Below are 20,547 nucleotides of genomic sequence, written 5' to 3'. Positions count from 1 at the left end.
TAGGGAATACAGTCAGTAATATTGTATCGTAATAACTATGCCTGTTGTCAGGCTTACTGTAAGTTATATAAATGTCTAATTAGCATGCTGTATACCTGAAAGCAATATAATACTGTATGTCAACTGTAATTAAAAAATGAAATTAAACTGCTCTAAAGGTGCTTCTTCTTAAGGTCACCCGTAAGGACACACACACCTGGTTACACGAGGAGTTCGAGGGGAGGCTTTCAGCGGAACTCCTGGAGGAAGGCCACACGCTTACGATTTGTTTTTATCAGTGCTTCCCCTTTGGGGCAACTTCTCCTCCAGATTCACGCAGCTGATATAAAGCTCACCACAGAACTACGGCTGGTTTTTATTGTATCACAGAGTAAGACTAAAGATAGAACAAAATAAGACGACCACAGAGAATTAAGTTAGCAAAAATAAAATACAGTCTGAAGAGCTAACGAAGTTTATTGCACCAAAAATAGAGCAGGAGCCAAACTTAATCAGACGAAGAGACTCGGGCTGCACGGCAGCCAGGGGATGGGGAGAGACGACAGAGGTGGGGTTCCTCCCGTGGGAAAGCCGAGAAGCTCCCCGCAGTGCCCTCAGCGGCACCTCGGATGCGGCCGGGAAGGCTGCTCGGCCGGGCCCTGCCGCACCTGCTCTCCCCTCGGCAGCAGTGAGCGAGTCCTTCCTGCAAACTAGCAACCACGGCAGTGAGTCCCTCCCGCAAACTAGCGACCACGACAAAAAGGGGGAGCCAAGCAGAAGCACCACTAAGCGGGACTGACTAGGCGTCTCCAGGCCCGAGGCACCTCACCTGTGACCTCGTCTGGTTTTCAGGTGGACCCCAGCACAGGGGGCTCAGCTCAGTGCCGCCGGGGGAATGGGGGCTCATGCCACTCCCCCGCATCAGGTCTCCTGTCTCAAGGCAGGGTGACTGAGAAACGAAGGGCTGGAAGCCAGCCCCGTTGTTCTTCACCCAGCACCCTCTGCGACGACGTCAGCTGACCTGGGGCCGGTGTCCCAACCCCATAAGTGATGTCCCTGCCGTCAGGTCTTCTGGCATCCGGCCAACTCCGCACCCGGCCGGTAGGGCTCCCTTGATGAATGGGCTCAGGCCGAGTCTGGAAAATGCCCGATGGTTCCCGATGATCTCGGATGAGGCTCAGACTCGTTTTCTGGTGTTTTGGATCCTTTATAATCTACCCCCCACTAAATCTAACCCTGTCTCCCCACTCCACAACCCCCCCCCACACACACACCTAGTGACACACCACTGAGTCACACTGTAGAATGCTTACAACGTCCACGCCCTCTTCCTCCCTCTGCACTGGGCAACACCCCCCCTACCCCCAGCCCCCATCTTGTAAGCGACACCACGTCCAGCTCTAAGGACAGATCTGGGCCCGATTAGCCTCGGCCAGTGCTTCTCAACAGCGATGCAATTACACAGCATTGGGGCGAGCGGAGGACAGTTCTTTATATTCTTTATTCTGGGGACTACCCTGCACTTCATAAACATTGAACACCCCCAAGGGAAATACGGAAGGCTCTGGCGTAGCTACACAGCGATTCTGTGGCCGCAGAGCAGAGAGCAGTGAAGCCGGGACGGCAGTGCAGGACTGCCTGCGGGTGAAGCCTGGGCCCGCTCCAGAACACCTATGCGGTGTGCCTCTCTTGCTGGAAAAAACCAGAAAACCCAACTACTGAATAGCTACTACTGATCACACTGGGAGGATACGAAAACATGCAAGAGCCACCGCCCGCAGTGGCCGAGGGGACAGGGAACAGGCACGGAGCACGTGGTGTGACGAACAGAACCCGGGAGGGGAAACGGGCCACTGTGGGTGGACAGGGATGGGGGTGTCAGCTGGGAGGGGCGGGGGCAGGTGGGGCGCCCAGGAGAGGCTCTCCTGAGGCTCCTCGGCTGGGGCGCTGTCTTCCGTCTTCTTCCTGTGGAATATGGTCTTGTCCACGGTGTTTCCCAAAACACGTGAGGGCCTCCGAAGAGCAACCGTTTGTCTCGTCTTCTTCTGCATCTCCGCGGTAAACTTCAGGTGCAGAGGACAGCAAGCGCTGAGTGTGGGCTGAAGGGGAATGGCGGGGAAGAGCGTGCCCCGCCACCACCAGCAGGACACGTGCGTTCTCAGAGGCTTCCGCCCCCCCCTCCGTCGAAGGGGGAAGAAAAGACTTCCAAGGCGACTGTCATCAGGTCCCCACACTTGGCCATACCCCCTGAATTTAAAGGGCCACGGCATCACTTTCTTTACAACCCCAGTACTTCCGTAAACTGCGTTGTTTGTCTTTTTTTAGATAATTGTCTAGGATCCCTTCTCACTGAAACTGTTACGGAAGCACTTCTGATACATCACTATACAGCACCGGACACTGAGTTACTACTGGCAGCTGATCCTGTTACAAGTGTAAGGAACATGCCATCACCCACCGTCAATGCTCCTCCAGGCCTGATGGGTCCAGGAGAACCCTGCTCCGGCCTAAGCCAGCCCAGGTAAGCAGCCGCGAGTCTCAGCAGCACTACGACGCACTTACCAGGAGGGCGCCGCGCAGCCTGGATTCCACACGGCCAATTTACCAGCTTCACCAACACCCCCGTGCTCTGCAGGAAACACGTGGGCATCGGGTTCTCGCACGGAGCAGGCTGCCCCCGGCCGGGGCGGTTCCCACCCCAGCAGGCGACTCACACGCTGCCCAAGACGGCTCTCGAACCTGCTGATGTCCGTTGTACTTACTACTTACTGCGGCAAAGCACTGAATTATTATTCAATGAAACAAGAGCGTGAAAAGAGGAACTGTTTCACGAAAGTTGAATGTTCTGAGAAGCTTTGATAAAATAAGTTGCTTGAAAAGTTTACAGTTAAGACAAATAGGGAACAATATTTAAAAGTCTAGGGTTCTATATTTTACAATGAGTTGAAATTGTTTCTAAATTTGTTGAAAACATTAAAACTGGAAGTTACCGGCAATGCGCTATGAGGTTATTGAAGCTGGGTCACTCAGAGCACGGCGACCTCCCACTCTGAGCGTCCCTTGGGGTGTGCGTTGACCCTCGGCACACGGGCCCTGCGTGTGAAACACACACAGTGGGGTCGCGTCACCGTTTTCTTGCACTGCCAACATGCTTTGAGTTTGTCACGCTCCTGTGCTCTGTGGCTCTGACATTCCGCCTCGTTTTTATCTTGTTTTCCACGTATGAAAGGTAATTTACCGAATTAACGAGGCACACCGTGGCAACGGCAAAAAGAATCAACCTCAAATGGCGGACAACCGGCATCTGGGAACTCGGGTTAGCAGAGTTTGGGGTAAGAATCAGATCGAGAAGTTTACCACCTCCACAAGGGTAACGTGAAATTACAAACCTTGTCTGAGCCCCTGGAACACAGTTAAGGTAGAGCCTGCACCGTGGGCTCCAACAGACCCCCGTTTACGGTTTATTTCTATAATAAAACGAGTAAACCTGCTCAACCCCACAAACTGTCCCCTGCTATAAGCCAGACACTTGGTGAGCCCTTTCTGTAAATTTTCACTTAATTCTTGAGAGAAAATTTGTAGAGATAATATTTTTGAAATGTGATTTTTCATCTTCAGGGGTGTTTTCTTCCTTATCTTTTCTCCACCTTTCAGACGCAGACCAGCGGCAACCCCGCTGCCCCCAGGAGAGGACGGCGACAGGACACAGCAGTCACTGGTCCTGGGTTCCCAGGACCGGCCGTGGGTTCCAAGGCCCGGAGAACAGAGACCGCCCGGTCCGGACGGAAGCCGGGGGCGAGAAAGAGCGCACAGGAGAGACACGAGGCGAGGCCCCCGGAGCCTGGGCAGTACACAGCAGAGCCCAGAGACAGTGGAGAGGCCAGGAAGGAACCGTCCCAGGGTGAACCCGCAAACGGACCGGAGGGAAACCGGCTGTGTCTGGCGCTGGGGCGGAACGTGTCTGAGTTTCTGCAGAGCACGCAACAGAGGCAAGACGGCTCCAGCCCCCTCAGCGCACGGCGAGGGAGCGGTGGCGAGAACCAGCACAGACGGGGTTCAGCCCACAGGCGAGCGACACTGCAGAGCCCCTCCTCTGCAGAGAGGGGGGGGGGGGGAATGGCCCCCCGTGGCACTGCATAAATACCCCACCCACACGCCATACCCCAGTCCTGGGAAGAAGGGCCTGTGAACTAAGACTGGTCGTTCTACTTCCCCAACAGGACGGAAACATAACTTGCTGCAAATTATTACAGAAAAATTAAGTTCTATTTTTTTTTCCCTCATCTGGATGGTATGATGGAAAATCACACGCGAGGTCATATTATTACTTACATTGTACAGATGAGGAAACTGAAGCATTAAGTAACTTTCCAAAGTCACGCAGCTGGGACTTGACTGGGGTTTGAACCCAGACCTCCCCGTCTCCACGCTGTGTGCCCACCACGGCATGGAAACGCAAACTCCAGGATCCAGGAGACTGACCTCACCCAGCCACCGCACCCGAAACTGACAGACACAAGGAAGCCCTTCTAAGTATGAGACCCGAGGAAAATCAAACACTAGTAGAGGAGGTGGGCTTTTATGTCATAGCTACCTTGATCAGAGGAAAGTCAACAACCTCAAGGTTAATTCCTTATGCACACACATTCCCCACAAACAACAGTATTCACACAAAAGTACCTTTCATTAGAATACTTATGGCCAAAAGATACTGCGAAGTCATTAGTATTTTAAATGTATCCATGTTTTATTTTTGACCTTTAGATAATTTTTATTTTTCAATTATAGTTGACATACAGTGTTAGTTTCAGGTATACAACCCAGTGACTACACATTATCAGACTTACTAAGTAAGTGACCATCCCAGTAATACCCAGTACCCCCTCTGGCACCATGCACAGTTATCACAGTATCACTGACCATACTTCCTATGCTGTACTTTTCGTCCCCATGACTGTTCTATAATATCCATGTTTTATTAATAACATAATCTACATATACTTTTTAAATAAGTATAAAATTTTTAAAGATTTATTTATTCAGTTTTAGAGAGGGGAAGAGAAGGAGAAAGAGAGGGAGAGAACATCATGTGTGGTTGCCTCTCATGTGCCCCCCACTGGGGACCTGGCCTACAACCCAGGCATGTGCCCTGGCTGGGAATCAACCAGCCAACCTGTGGTTCGCAGGAGGGCGCTCAATCCACTGAGCCACACCACCCAGGGCCATAATCTACATATATTTTTAAGCAATTACAAATGTGAAGAAGATACACAATCTGTAACAATGTCTGCTCATTTCCATTTAAAGATCCCCGAAAAGTCAGCAGCTGGGAATCCCTAATCTGGAATACAAACTCTGGTTGTTTCCAACCAAGCACACCAAACACTTCCTACATTTTAACTAAACGGCCAACCTAAACATTAAACGGAGCAGACTGGCTCTGACCATCCCGAGACACTAAGCCCACGGGCACAGGGATCTGGAACAAGACGGGCCACGGAGGCCGGCGGTCTGCACGGCCTGAGCTGCCCACCGGCTCCTGAGGCGGCTCCCAGGGACCAGTCCCAGGCGGCATTTCAGACTCCGACGCAGGGGACGCAGGGGACCGGAGCTGCACTTTCTGCCCCGCAAGGGCAGTCGGCGCGATAGAGAACTCTTTCAAAGAGACCTCCAACTGCGCTCGTTTATTTAATGCCGGTCTGTATCCACGCAGGTAGAGGAGTGGCCCCCTTCTACGTTATGATGACTGTAACCAGAGTCTTCAGCGAGCACTTATTTCTACATCAGGTTTTCAAACTGTGGCCTCTTTACTGACTTAAATTCATTTTTTACTCTTAAGTTTCCAATGACAGGGGATGCAGGAAAGTAGATTGGAGACTCACTTCTGTCTCCAACCCTGTGCTACCACAGCAACTGTAACATTTAATGGGAGAGTCAAGTGTCTGTTTCCCGTCAGACCATAAAGTCTCGGAGCACAGGGAAATGTGCGTGCATTGTCGACTTACCGCACTCGTCGGTTCTGGAGAGCGCCTGTCTATAGAGGGAAAAAACTTTTGATTTTTAGTAGAATACTCAGCATTTCCCATAAATACCCCCTGGCATTTACATAGAATGATATCCTCATGTTAACCACAGACCATGAAAATTAAAAGTACTCCTAGTTTTTAAAAGACTGGGTTTACCCAAATATCACAGATTATCTGAATTATAAAATATTTCAAAAACAGGGTTCTTCTACATAACAATCCCCCAGAGAATGAAAAGCCATCATCACGGAGCCACTTTCAAAGTGCACGCATCGCACAGCGCAGGCAGATGCGGGCTGACAGCTGTGCGGCACGGTGGTGGCACGGAGCGGCGCGGCAGGCCTCCGGGCGGACGGCAGCAGCAGCAGCAGCACGAGGAGGGACCAGCCACAGTCGCCTCACCCCCTGGTAATCACAGACCCCAGCGGCGTCGAGTCACGCTGCACATGACGCACGTGACCGACCCACACAACACAGAACAGCTGATGGGCAACGGACAGCTTCCATGCAAGACTGTCAATATTCCGATTTCCGGCATCTCTTGAACCTGGTTATAGACTGCAGAGTCCTGTGAACACGAAACGATACTCACCGCACACACGGCGTCCTGGCGCCCACCCATTTCACACCCCACAGATTCCACGAACGAAGGACAGAACCAGGCTCTTCCTTTCCTTTCCTTTCCCCATCCCCCTCAAAGCCTGGTCCCAGCCCAGCGGCACCCGTGAGGCACTGGTGGACGAGTGTGCTCTGGGCTCCGCCTCCTGAATCAGAAACTCTGCCGCGGAGCCCAGCAGACGGAGCCCAGCAGTCTGCGGTGCAAGAAGCTCCCGGCAGGGGACGGGGATGCAGCTTGGGCACCACGGCTCTCTCAGGAGTGCCCAGCGCTCAGCAAACATGAAACACTGATGATGCACGTTAGTAAGAGTCCAATTTCTGCCTTAGAAGCGAAAGCTTACTCACATTTCATAACCTTCCTTTAAAAGAGATTCCTAACGAGTCGGAGCAGAGGAGACTTGGGGAGGGGATATTTGATACTCGCATTTTAGAGAGTCACCACCTATTGTTTTTATAATGCAAGCTACAGGAAGAGCACGTTTTTACTTAACAGAAAGGGGGGTGGGTTTTAAGGCAGTAGATACAGTCGTAAAGGCTAGTCCAGAAGTGGCCTTTAAGTGTCAGAATTGACAAAAACCAAACAAACAAGAAACCCCGTAACTGCTGGCATCATCTCGGCTTTCAGTGATTAAGACGGCTCAATCTAACGTAACTACAGACCTCGGCACTCTAAACGCTACTAATTTTCTAGCTTTTTGGGATTTCTAGTTATAAGGATACTGAACGTGCTTTATGTAATTCCTGGGTTAACGGCTACCACAGGACAAAGTCAGTCTGATGCCTCAACAAAAAGGCTGTAAAAATCTTAAAATTAGCCCTGGCTGGCGTAGCTCACTGGATTGAACGCAGGCTGCAAACCAAAGCATCGCAGGTTCAATTCCCAGTCAGGGCACATGCCTGCGTTGCAGGCCACGGCCCCCAGCAACCGCACATTGCTGTTTTTCTCTCTCTCTCTTTCTCCCTCCCTTCCCTCTCTAAAAATAAATAAATAAAATCTTTAAAAAAAATCTTAAAATTCACTCCTGACTCTCAAATCTTACGAAGGTGGGGAGAGCACAGAAGGGATGTAAAAGAAAACAAACCACTGTCACCAGCCCAGGAAGGCGCGGCTGCTCCACCTCCTTGCGGCCCCCGAGACGCAGGCTGTGGAGAGGCAGGTGACTTACACCTGTGCTTAGAAAGCTGCCATTTTTAAGACTTTCAGGTTTAATGCTGCTTATTATGTTTTTAGTTATTTTTAAAAGTTAAGAAAATACTTTTTATATTTTGGAAGAAGCAGGAAAATACAGTGCTTAAATAAAATAAATCTCTAAGTTTCTATCTGTAATCCTGAATGCATTAGCATTTTTTAAAAATTTTTCTGTTGACATGTGACTTACTAATTAAAGGCACTAGTTAAAAACATTTTTCGCAACTTAGTGTAATTCGAAACAAATTAACAGAAGGTGGGTAAGTTTGGGACTCTGCTTTAGATGCCTGGTTAGTGACAGTAAGTTTTTTGTTTGTTTTTTTAAAGATTGACAATTTCTCCTCTTTCTTTTTCCTTTTTTTAAGATTTTAAAAAAGACTTTATTTATTTATTTTTAGAGAGGGAAGGGAGGGAGAAAGAGACAGAGAGAGAGAAACATCCATGTGCGGTTGCTGGGGGCCGTGGCCCGCAACCCAGGCATGTGCCCTGACTGGGAATCGAACCTGCGACACTTTGGTTTGCAGCCCGCGCTCCATCCACTGAGCTATGCCAGCCAGGGCGACGATAAATTTTTAAATTAAAAAAAAAATGAACTTGTTGTCTTCCTTATTACCGAAACAATAAGTATTTACTACTCAAAATCTTGAGAACACAAAGCAGGCCGAGGGCTGAGCAAGAAGCTGCTGAGAGCGGCCTCCATGAGACAGACGACCGCCACCAGCATACGCCTGTCTCTCCCCTTCCAAGCCCTCTCGGTGGATTTGCACTAGGAAACACCAAAACGTTCCAAACTGGCCTTTAGCTGGTCCATTCGACTAGCTCTTGGGTTTCCGAACGCCGGCTCTCCTGGGCAAGGGCCCAGGTCCCGGCACCCCCGCTTCCGCACGAACAGGCACAGGAGCCACTGGCACGTCTGCTGCCCCCACACCTGGGGCTCCGCCAGACTCGGACCCGACTCTGGGGTCCCGAGTATTTTAAAAAAAGAGACCCAGGTGACAGAATGTTTAAAACGTTCACTGAATGGATTAAAGAAAAAGTAACATTTCAGGACTCAGCTCCCCCCAGCCTGCCGGCAGGAGGGGCAGGGGAGCCAGGCGGAAGGCCCGCCCTCCTCCAGGATGAGTGACACCTCTGGGAACCACACCCTGATCTCCCAGGGTGAGGCCGAGGCCTTGCGGGTGACGCCCACCGCCCTGGAGCTGAGGACCTGACACTGAGCTCCCTCGGAGTTCAAACGAAGGAGCCGGTGGACGACGAGGGGCAACAGTTCCCAGAATAAGCTGCATTTCACCCTCATCGACTTATCCCTGAAGTGACACATCTCTCTCTGACTTAACAGACCACCCCGCACAGGCGACTTGTGGATCCTGCCTCCTCGGCTGATACTACCACCTGATCGATTTCCAGACACGAAAAATAACTTAAAAGAACTGAGTCATGCGAATAACATCCTTCAGCACGGCGTTTGCAATGCCTGAAAATGAATAAATGGGCTGAACCTATCACACGTGTTTTTGAGAGTCAAGGGGGGGGGACAGAGTGAGAGAAGCACCAGTTAGAAAGTGAAATGCCCACAGTCTGCTATTTTTACCCTCACCCGAGGACACTGTTTCACTGCTTTTTAAGGAAAGAGGAAGAGAAAGGAAGGGGAGAGAGAAACACCAATGAGAGAGGGGAGCATCGATTGGACCGGCTGCCTCCTGCACACACCTGGCCTGGGGATCGAACCCAGACCCTCGGTTCCCAGGCAATGCTCCTGCCCATCGAGCCACACCAGCCCCCTAGGGCACTGTCTGTTATTCTGACTGCTTGACTCCAGGTTTGGTTTCAACTAAACTGTTGAACAACTTGGTCTTTTCGCCTTTTCCCTCCAAACAGAGACTCACCCTTTGCGTGCACATCTTCCCTCCCCTTCCCCTTCCCTGTCTGTTGTGAGACAGGTGCTCTAACTTGGTTTTGTTCTGGCAAACAGGGCGGGCTGATACGCTAACCACCACCAGACTGACACGCTGAAGTGCTGAATACATGTTAAAAGCAAAAGACACCGCTGAGTCAGCAGAGAGGAAAGGCTCTCCCCGGGGCGGAGAGCAGACACCCCGGGAGGAAAACCACGTGCTGGGACAGGGTTCTGCCCCAGGGGCCTCCTGCAGACCCTGGCGGCTCTGGGTTTGGGTGGATGACCTGAAGGCTGTGCCGGAGAAGGGCGGGCCTCCTGTGTAGAGCCAGGAGGGGGGACCCCAAGAGGACCCCGACACAGGGTGAAGGGAAGAACCTGCTGGGCGGAGAGAACAGCTGAGAAACACCAGCACCGGCACCGAGGGGGAGAACAGGGGCTTCCCCCGAGCCCGAGGCCCGTGTCTGCGCCGCCCAGCACGGCTGGGAAAACATCGGCCAGGACTCAAGTTAGAGCGACCCCAAGAGGCGGTGTCCCCAGGGGACTGGCGCACACAGAGACACAGTCTCTGTGGAGTGACTTCAATGTAGGCACGAAAACTCCCTCGGATGAAGGTCCACGGAAAGTGAGCAACTCACAGAAAAAAGTAACATAAAACCACAAAACGTAAGAAAACAAGGTGCCACGAGTGAGGACGAGGAGAAGACAGAGATGGCCACATCAGACCTCGAACACCAGAATCACCAGACCCAAGCTACGAACGTTCACTGCCCTTACGTGAAGCTTTAAGTGAGGAAAGAACGAGAGACTACAAAGAATGACTGAGCAGATGGGGGACAGAACCACATACGATTCCAAAGTCATAACATCACTAAACATTGAAGAGCAGACTAGGCCCAACTGAAAAACCAACAGTGATCTGGAAGCCGGAGCCCAAGAAACTACCCGGAATGCAGCAGGAAGGAAAGGCAGCGGGCCGAGAGCCAGGGGGAAGCACGAGTCTGCGGGACTGCTCCACGCTCCCAGGGTCCCGGGTGCATGGGGAGGGGGGGGGGGAGGCAACATCCATGCAACAATCACCACGGGAACCTTCTACCACTGTGCTCTTCCCGGCACAGGAGCCGTCAGCCACGTGTGGCCACTTAAATGAAAAATAAGAACCAAGCTCCTCAGTCACGTTAACCACGCGTGGCCACCGGCCGCCACGTGGCCCTGCACAGACAGATGCGCGCCTGTGGCATCGCAGAAAGCTCTGCCGGACCACGCCGCTCCGGAGCTCCCCAGGCCGCCCGTGAGCTCCCCGGCTGGGAGATACCGTCCACACGAGGACACGCCACAGTGAGGATGCGTGACGCTGAGGACACGGAGGAGGTCTGCGAGACCGGCGGAGGGAAGAGCCAGGTCGTCCACACGGGAACCACCTGAGACGGCCACCTTCCTCGCAGAGACTCCGGACGCCGGGAGAACACAGGGGAATGACCACTTCAAACGTGCCAAGAGAAAATACTGTCCACCGAGAAAACTGGTGGATAGTTTCAAGAATAAAGCAAACTTCATTTTCACACATAAGGGATTTCCCAACAAATCTTCCCCAGTGGAAATTCCAAAGAATTCATTTTCGGTGGAAGGAAAATCATGCCAGGAAGAACTGGAATGTAAAAAGGAAGAGTAGGCAAAAAAAAAAAATATGCAGTAAAATGTGGTGAAATTTAAATAAACGTTAACTGTATAAAAAATTTAAAAAATGTCTGTTCGTGGTGGAAAGGAGAGAATCCAAACACCCGGCAGTAACTGGCTATTTGGGGATAGACAGCCGGAGTTAAGAATCCAAATGTCTTTTCCCCTTAGGAGGAAGGTCATAATGTCGAGTAGTTTCAGACTTTAACTGAGAAACAGTAACGTACACGCTCTGATAGCCACTGAAAAAGAAGGCAGCATATGGGACAAACCCTCCAAAAGGCCAAGAAGGGGAAAAAAACAGTAAAAGGAGAAAGGGGGAGGGAATCCGCAATCTGTAAGACGGCAGCCAGAAATCCAAACAGACAGTAAACACCAATAAAAGCAGAGAAACCGCTCTGGCTGCAAGACTGCCAGACTAGATGGAAAGGTGGAATTCAGCTACGGCCTTTAATACACAGGGCACATGTTTACCAAAAGACAGCTAGTGAAATAACATTAACTTTGGACAAAATGATCTTTTAAAAAAGCATATTATAAAGAACATTACTTCATAACGATAAAAAGTTCAAGTCCTGCCCTGGCTGGTGTGGCTCAGTGGATTGAGCACAGGCCTGTGAACCAAAGGGACGCCGGTTCGATTCCCTGTCAGGGCACATGCCTGGGTTGTGGCCTGGTCCTCAATGGGGCGGGGGGAGGTGCATGAGAGGCAACCACACATTGATGTTTCTTTCCCTTCTGTCTAAAAATAAATAAATAAAATCTGTTTAAAAAAAAAAAAAGCTCAAGTCACCTGGAAGATAATACTAATTCTAAACTCAAGAGAGAATTTTTTCAAGTCCACCATTTTAACATGCCTGACAAGCAGACCCAAGGTCACTCAGATACACCCGAGTTTGTGAGGACGCAGATGCGAAAGGCGTAATTAGTAAGTTCAGTCCAGTGGGCACACTCAAAACACACACGTGTGTATCAGTCAGGGAGCGTGTGTATTGCGCACAGGCGGCCCACTGCCGACTGTACGCAGGACACAAAGTCAGCCTCAACAAATTTTCAGGTACAGCATTAGTGTCAACCAGATCCCCTGATCACAATGCAACCGTTAGCAAAAAGACAAACAGGAAAACCCTGCACTTTAATAAAAACTGCTCACACACGCTTCGGGGCTCCCGGTCAAGATGGCGGGGTGCGTGAATGCTGTGCTGGCCTCCTCCCACAGCCACGTCCGAATGGCCGTGGACTGCAGAACGGTCACACCGGGGCCACCTGAAGTCCGGCTGAACGGAACTAAGGACACGCCTCCTCCTGCTGAGACCGGGAGGAGGCGTGGGGACACAACACGGGCGGGTCCCACACCCACATGTGGGGTGAAAATCGGGAGGAGAGTTCCTGCAGCGGAGGTCGCCCCTGAGGAACGAGGGGTCCCAGCCCCGCACCAGCACCCCCAACCCAGGGCCTCAGCGCCAGGGAGAGAAGTCCCCACAGCTTCTGGCTGTGCACACCAGCGTGGAGTGTGGCTGAGAGAGGCTGAGGGCTTCTGGGGTCCCAGGCACTCCTCTTAAAGGGCCATGCACAGACTCAGTAGGGCTCACTTGCTCTGAGCTCCTGCACCGGGACAGCCGCTCCAAAGGAGCCAGGGGCTCGCAGAGGAAATGAACTGTCTGCCTTTAGGGCGAGGGCTACAGGGGGCGCGCAGAGGAAACGAATCGTCTGGCTTTAGGGTGCGGGCTGGAGGGGCGGCTTCCTCCCAGACAGAAGCGCTGGCACAGGCCGCTGTTCCTTTTCTGAGCCCTCCCGCAACCTGGCCTGCATACTGACCATACCTGAGTCTCCATCGACCTCATCACACTGTTTGCCCTCCCCAGCGATTCCCTGCGGCCCCAACCCACCCAACTTTCAGGCCCACCCAGGCCACTTCCAGCAGCTTTTCTATATAAATGGCCTGCCTTGGCGCATGCTGAGGATCTCCACAAAACCTCTCAAGGGTTCACAAACCCCAAACGAGCACTGGTCTAGGCATGCCCCTTACCTCTTGCTAAGCAGCCACAAGCCTGACACTAGTGACAGCTGACCTCAATGCACAGCTTAGCCTCTCCCAGGTGGCTTAGGCAAACCCAGCACCAGTAGCAACCACCTGTACCTGGTAGCTCACACCAAGTGGCCCTGGGCACGGCACAGGCAGCAGCTGACCTTGGCCTGCACCAAGAGGCCCCAGCACCAACACACCCAGTGGCCAGCATCAGACCCCCCCCCAGAGCATCACCCAACCCTCCCCACAAATGACACACCTGAGGGGCAGACTCAGCAGGTACCGGAGCCTCGTGAAAGTGACCCCTGCTCCACAGGGCCAGCTCCTCCACTAGAGTCACGCTCAGTCCTCACAACCGTCAGCCTGAGGGTCAACTCCTGCGACTGACACGCCAACAGCAATCGAGGCTCAACTGCATCAGGGGGGCTCACACAACAAACGCACCTGGCGCAGCTGGCTCAGGTAACCAGGCAGGCTGTGCCACTAGACCCCAGAGGACATCTACTATAAAAACCCACTCTACCAAGACTAGGAGACACATAACAGCCCTACCTAATACACAGAAACAAACACAGGGAGGCAGAGTAAACGAGGAGACCCAAAAACACGTCCCAAATGAAAGGACAGGACGAAGCTCCAGAAAAAGACCTAAACACCGGTTACAGGGATGCTCAGTGACCTCAGTGAGAACTTCACCAAGAGTCAGGAAGCATGAAAACGGAGATGGAAAACATAAAAAAGAACCAGTCAGAAAGAAGAACACAATAACTGAAATGAAGACTACATTACAGGGACTCAGCAGTAGATTAGATTAAGCAGATAATCAAGTCAGAGAGTTGGAAGATAAGGGAGCAGAAAACATCCAACCAAAATAGCAAAAGGAACCTAAAAATCGAAGACAGTTTAGGGGGCCCCTGGGACAATGTCAAGCATATCAATACTCGCATCATGGGAGTGCCAGAAGGAGAAGACTGACAGGAACAAACAGAAAACCTGTCTGAAGAGATAATGATGGAGAACTTCCCCAGCCTGGCCGGGGAAATACACATGCAAGCCCGGGAAACGCAATGAGTCCCAAAAGAGGGGAGCCCACACAGGCCCACACCAGGGTACGTCATAACTAAAACCCCAAAGAGAGAATCTTAAAAGCAGCAAGAGAAGAGCAGTTACCTACAGAGGAGTGCCCGTGAGACTGCCAGCTACTTTCTCAACGGCAACTCTGCAGGCCAGAAGGGACTGGCATGGAACATTCAAAGTGATGAAAAGCAAGGGCCTATGCCCAAGGTAGCTCTGCCAAGCAAAGCTACCATAATGAGCTTCTCACACCGGAAACACCTAAAAGAGTTTATCACCACCAAACCAGTATTACAAGAAATGTTAAAGGGACTTCTTTGAGAAAAAATTAAAAAGATAAAACGTATGAATAAAAAAAGGCTGAGTAAACGTATGAATAAAAAAATATCAATAACTACCTATTGACAATTACTTTGAATGCAAATGCATTAAATGCTCTAGTTAAAAGACACAGGGTGCCTGAGTAGGTAAGAAAACAAGACCCTCACATATGCTGCCCACAAGAGACTCACTTCAGATACAAAGACACACACAGGCTGAAAGTAAAGGGAGAGGAAAAGATATTTCATGAAAGTAGAAATTAAAAAAAAAAAGTTGGGGCAGCAATACTTACACCAGACTGGACAGACTTGAAAGCAAAGGCGACAGCAAGAGACAAAGGAGGACTCAGGAGGACTCGGCAGTCCCACTCCTGGTCTTGACCCGAAGCAACCCCAAAACTCTAATTCAGAAAGACATATCCACCCAGATACTCGCAGCAGCATTACTGCCAGCAGCCAAGATATGAAGCACCCTAAGTTTCCATCACTAGATGAATGGATAAAACAGTGGTCCACATATTCAACACAGTATGACTCAGCCATAGGAAAGAATGAAATCTTACCATTTGCGACAACATGGATGGACCCAGAGGGTACCAAGCTAAGGGAAATAAGTCAGAGAAAGACAAAGACCACGTGATTGCACTTAGATCTGGAATCTAAAAATAAGAGAACAAACAAAACAGAAACAAACTCGCAGACGGAGAGAACATTTTGACAGTTGCCAGATGGAGGCTGGGGGAACGAGAGAGGCGAAGGGACGACGAAGTACAAACTGGTCGTTAAGGAACAGCCGTGGGGATGCAAAGTACAGCGTCGGGAATGCAGTCAGTAATATTGCAGCGACTGTGCATGGTGTCAAATGGGTACTAGGTTTATCGGGTGGTCACTCTGTAAGTTGTATAAATGTCTAATTACTACGTTGTATACCTGAAACTGATATAGTACTGTACGTAAACTATAATTGAAAAATTAAGAATTATTTAAAAAGTGAAATACTCAGCCCTGACTGGTGTGGCTCAGTGGACTGAGCACTGGCCCAGGAACCACAGGGTCGCGGGGTCAATTCCCAGGCAGGGCGCATGCCCGGGTTGCCGACCAGGGCCCTGTAGGGGGTATGGAAGAGGCAAACACACATTGATGTTTTTCTCCTTCTCTTTTTCCCTCCTTTCCCCTCTGTCTAAAAATAAAATAAATAAAATCCTTTCTTATAAAAAGGCTATTGTTTAAAAAAATAAAATACTCCAAAAAATTAAGCACATTTCTAACAACTCATGGGTTAAGATCAATCTTTTCCAAGTTTCAGAAGTATGAAGCTTGTTCCAATTACCTTAGAACATAAGAGCCAACTTCTCATGTAATCACTAATAAAAGTGAATTATTATATTTAAAAAACATTGCTAATAATACCTAAGCTACAAGTGTGTATTTCCCATGTGTACTGAAAAACAAGTTTACTGCAATGCACAATTAAATGGAGGCTCACAGTGGGAGACAGTTTTCCCTTAGTCACTTATCTCACTGGAATATCTCTTCGCTATTTCAAACTGGAGAGGGAGGTACGGGGGTACCGGGGGTACCCGGGCAAGAAAAGTCAGCATTCCCCGCCCCCGAGTAGTAACAGCTTATCAAGAGCCTCCTGGTTCGAGCCGATCACAGAGCCTGCGAGGGTGAGCAAACACATGGTACCAGCCCCCGGGGGCCGACAGCATCCTAAAGCAGACAACTCCTGCTCGTGGGAACACACCTTAAATGGCAGTAGGGACATGTGTGACCCTGTTGCAAGGGTCAGGCAAATCAGGAATGCTTTCCAGAGGGAAGCGAGGCTTTGAACCGAGACAGAATGTATAAAAAGAAGGCACCTGGGGGAAAAGGTCAGAGAACAGCACTCCACAAAATAAAAAGCAGCATATGCAAAGGTAGAAAGTGCTAGGTGGGCAATTAAAGTAAAACCGTAATTTAATTTTCCAATGGTCAATACAGATACAGGGAGCAGTGCCCTAGGCAAGTGACTCAGCTGGTTGGAGCATCGTCCTGTACGCCGAAAGGTTGCGAGTTCAATCCCCAGCCAGGGCACATATGAGAAGCTCTCTCAAAATCAATAAACATATCCTCAGGGGAGGATGAAAAATACATAAATAAGTAAAAATAAAGACAGGGAGCAGAAGAAAGCTTTGCAGAAATTTTTATGCTTTCTAATCTACTCCTTGTTCAATACGAAACTGGTCTACCTTCCTACTGTCACAGAATTTTCCTTTGACCAGACAAAAGCCGTGCACATAGTCTACTAAGAGTCTTTTTTAAATATTACTGTTACAAAAAATTAAAAGGTTAGCAGTTTCCATGCTCTTTTTCAAAAAACTCTCAAAACCAACCTTAACCCTGAATGCTCTTTAGAAAGCCATTTCTGTTCTTTTTTCTCCCCCCCAGATAGAGGTTTTTGCTCAGGAGAGACCACAAAGTTTGCTTTCCACGCTGTTCCCCGTAACGTCTGCCGTGCACAGTCCTGTGCAACTGATTTCCTAGCAGAATTTCAACATTCCATCCCCACTTAGTTCTGCCGCATAAGCAGTATAACGCAAATGTGTAACTTTAGACATTTGAACTGGAAAGAAAAGTTAAAAAAAAAAAGGCCTGAGGAGCTCTCAGAATCTGGTTATATTGGTTTCCCCTAAAAGCCACTGCGTAAGCACAAAAGGATCCGTCAGTGACCAAAGGTTAACTTTGAGATGGAAATGACAACTAAGTTGTACAGCTATGGATTAGCTCTCATTAACTATTCTCTTTATGTGCCTTCTGATAATTATGGGCCAAAAAAAAATTTCTTTCCCAAGATTTAATAAACAAAATTTAATTTACCCCTAAGTTCACTATATGACGGTGTCAGAACACACCCTTCCGACGCTTCGAACAGAAGACTCTGCCACTTGCGTTAGTTTTTCCCCGCATCCATTAAAAGGGACCAAACTGGTCCCCGAGGAGGACACGGCTGAATCCAGCACACTGGGCGTCCATCAGAACCCGGGGGCAGACCATCGACCCCTTTAAAAGATGCAGGTACTGACCAATTGAACTGACCAATTCAAATTTCTCTTCTCAAAGACAGTTTCTGTTCTGACCAGAAAAGTTTTTTTTTTTTTTTTTTTTTTTTTAATCATGGCAGTTAGAAGTGTCTCTTTCAGAAAACATACAAGAACAATATATAAGGAAACTGCATTGCTCTCAATGACAAGTTCAAAGGGAAACCCGACACGGCCTAAGATATCCAGGCCCTGTGCTTATTTGTTGTCACTCACTGCAAGAGCCTGCGTGCCAGGTGAGTTCAGTTTTATAAACAGCTGGATGCTACTAGTTCCTGGGTGTGTGTTTTCCTCACACACCCAGTTACAAAAAGGGGAGGCCAGAGCCCAAACCGCTCAGGTGTTGGCAAGGGCCGAGGGGTGGGTGGCAGGTGCAGGGGCGCGGACAAGGGCAACGTTCCTCTCTGGGAACAACTGAAAAAGGAGAGTTTGGTTTGACACAAGAATCACCAGAAAGCAGGAAAACCAGAAAACTGAGTCAGGGTCCTTTTTTATTATGTGCTTCCTTGCTCTTCCTTAAAAAAACACACACACACACACACACACAAAAACAAACAAAACGGAAGTGGTTTGTCACCACACACACACACACACACACACACACACACACGGAAATGGGTCCCATGTGGAATGCTGATTAGAAAGGTCACAGAAACTAAAAGCCAGAGTCACTGGACTGTGTCTTCAGAGCCGGACGGACCACCCGGGAGGAAGTGCTGATGCATGCTCTGAGGCTTGTGTTCAGTGAGGACACGTGCAGCTCCGGTTCAGCACAACCACGAGCACCATTCTCTATTTTAGGGAAAAACTAAGTTCAGGTGCACCTGTCGAGTACAATTTTCATGAACTATCCCTGCACCAGCTGCTAAGCTGGGCCCCACCAAAAGGGCCGTGCCGGAGGCATGCACTGTAGTCCAGAACGAGAAATACCACAGCGCTGACCACCACCAAATAGGTATCTCCCACACACAGCCCTGAAGGTTGCAGGATGAGTATAGAATAAGACCGTGTAACCCATAATTTCCGAAATGTGTGGCAACTAACCTCAAAATCAATTCCCTTAGAAAGCCTTAGCTTGAGTTCAGTTTTATTTTTTTTAATCAACACAAAATTATACACGTTGTGCAAAGGAAGCAAATTCTATCATAAAACCAAGGAAGAGCACAGACAATATTTTAACAAGAAGTGACAGCAGGCAATAGGTTCCTTGGAGAATAATCTCCATTTAAAAAAAAATAATAAAAACTGTACCTAGATAGTTTCTGAGCACAAAACTTTAACAAATGACATCAGCCAATCTGGTCTTTCAATGGGACTTCAAAATTCTTACCACTTTCTTGTATTATCTCTCTAACCAAAACCCAACAACAAAAGTAAGGTTTTCACCACCCCAAAAGAAACTTGGAGATTTCAAACAGGAACACGAAAAAGGGTGTTGATGTTTAGAAGCTATTATTACTAAAACCACCTGCAAAAGTCAACCCATCCATCACAACCCATCAAACCACAGGACTAGTTGCCGGAGGGGTCCTCACGCGCAGGCTTCTCCCTCCGGTTTACACCCAGAACTACGGAAACCGGCCCAGGAACCGGCGCGGGGACGGGTGCCTCCCGCAGACTCGGCTGGAGAAGAGTGACCAGTAATTCCACAAGCGATACCCTAAAGTAAGCACGACACCACTGCCGGCCAATAACCCAGCACGAGTCCAAGTTCCACCACGTAACTCGGGCCTGGGCCTTTTTCGGGCAAACGCGTAGTTGAAAGCACAGTCATTTCCCACTTCGTATTTTATTCACGCTGGAAATACCATTCAAACTGAAAAGGTAGCAAAATAAAAAGAAAAAAACAACAACGAAACGAAAAGAAAAGAAAAACGAAGCAAATGGAAGCGCGGGGCGTTCAATTTGCCTACTCCGTCCCCCGGAGCTGGGCCTGAACTGCAGACGTCCGGTCCTCGCCGGCGGGGGGTCGGGCCCCCAAACCCGCCGGCGTGTGGGGGTCGCAGCCCCGGCCGACCGAGGGGACGCGCCTGTCCGCGGCGGCCGGACGTGCGGGGCTGTGCGGAGTGGACACCGCTGGGGACGTGATCGCGGTCCCGCGGGGGCCCGGGGCGGCTGCTCGCAGCGAGCGGGGGCTGCGGGAACTTTCCCTCCCTCGGCCCGGCCCGCAGCCCGAGCCCGAGCCCCGGCGCAAACTTTGCAGGCGGCGCCGCTCCCGCCCGGGGTCCCGCCCCGCGACCCTCCCGCACCTCCAGCCGGGTCCCGAACGCTCTCGCCCCGCGCGACCCGAGCCCGGGGTTTGGGGGACCCCGGAGCCGGCCCCTCCGCCTCCTCCGCGTCCCCGGCCCCGACCCAGCCCGCGCCGCCCGGGGCCGAGGGGCCGCCGGGGCCTGCGCCGCGCGCCCCTCACCTTGGTGGCCATGGCGGGCGGATCCCCGGCCCGGGACGGCCGGCTCCTCTCCCGCGCCGCGCGGTCGACCCGAGGCGGGCAGGCGACGCTGAGGGCGGCTACGGCTGGGCCCCGGCGCCGCGGCAGCTCCGCCTCGGCCCCGAGTGTGGGCGCTCGGCGACTCCGGCCGCCGCCCGCTCCGCCAGTTCCTGAAACTCCCCGGCTGCGCGGCCCCCGCCCCCGCCGCCGAGCCTCCCATGGACCGCGGCGCG

The 20,547-nt window shown here is 50.7% G+C and overlaps 1 protein-coding gene across 1 annotated transcript in view; it reads right to left on the bottom strand.

The window, feature by feature from the left end:
- SNX9 (sorting nexin 9) overlaps window positions 1–20,308 on the bottom strand; it is an 80,844-nt gene extending 60,536 nt beyond the window's left edge. The window contains 1 exon segment of the mRNA XM_036022612.1: window positions 19,800–20,308. Within this exon segment, the coding sequence (XP_035878505.1) occupies window positions 19,800–20,308 (509 nt within the window).
- Between the last annotated feature and the right edge of the window lie 239 nt (window positions 20,309–20,547).

Source organism: Phyllostomus discolor, chromosome 4, assembly GCF_004126475.2.
Source record: "Phyllostomus discolor isolate MPI-MPIP mPhyDis1 chromosome 4, mPhyDis1.pri.v3, whole genome shotgun sequence".
Taxonomy (NCBI): domain Eukaryota; kingdom Metazoa; phylum Chordata; class Mammalia; order Chiroptera; family Phyllostomidae; genus Phyllostomus; species Phyllostomus discolor.
The sequence above is the reverse complement of the archived record's forward strand: the minus strand, read 5'-3'. Positions and strand labels throughout refer to the sequence as shown.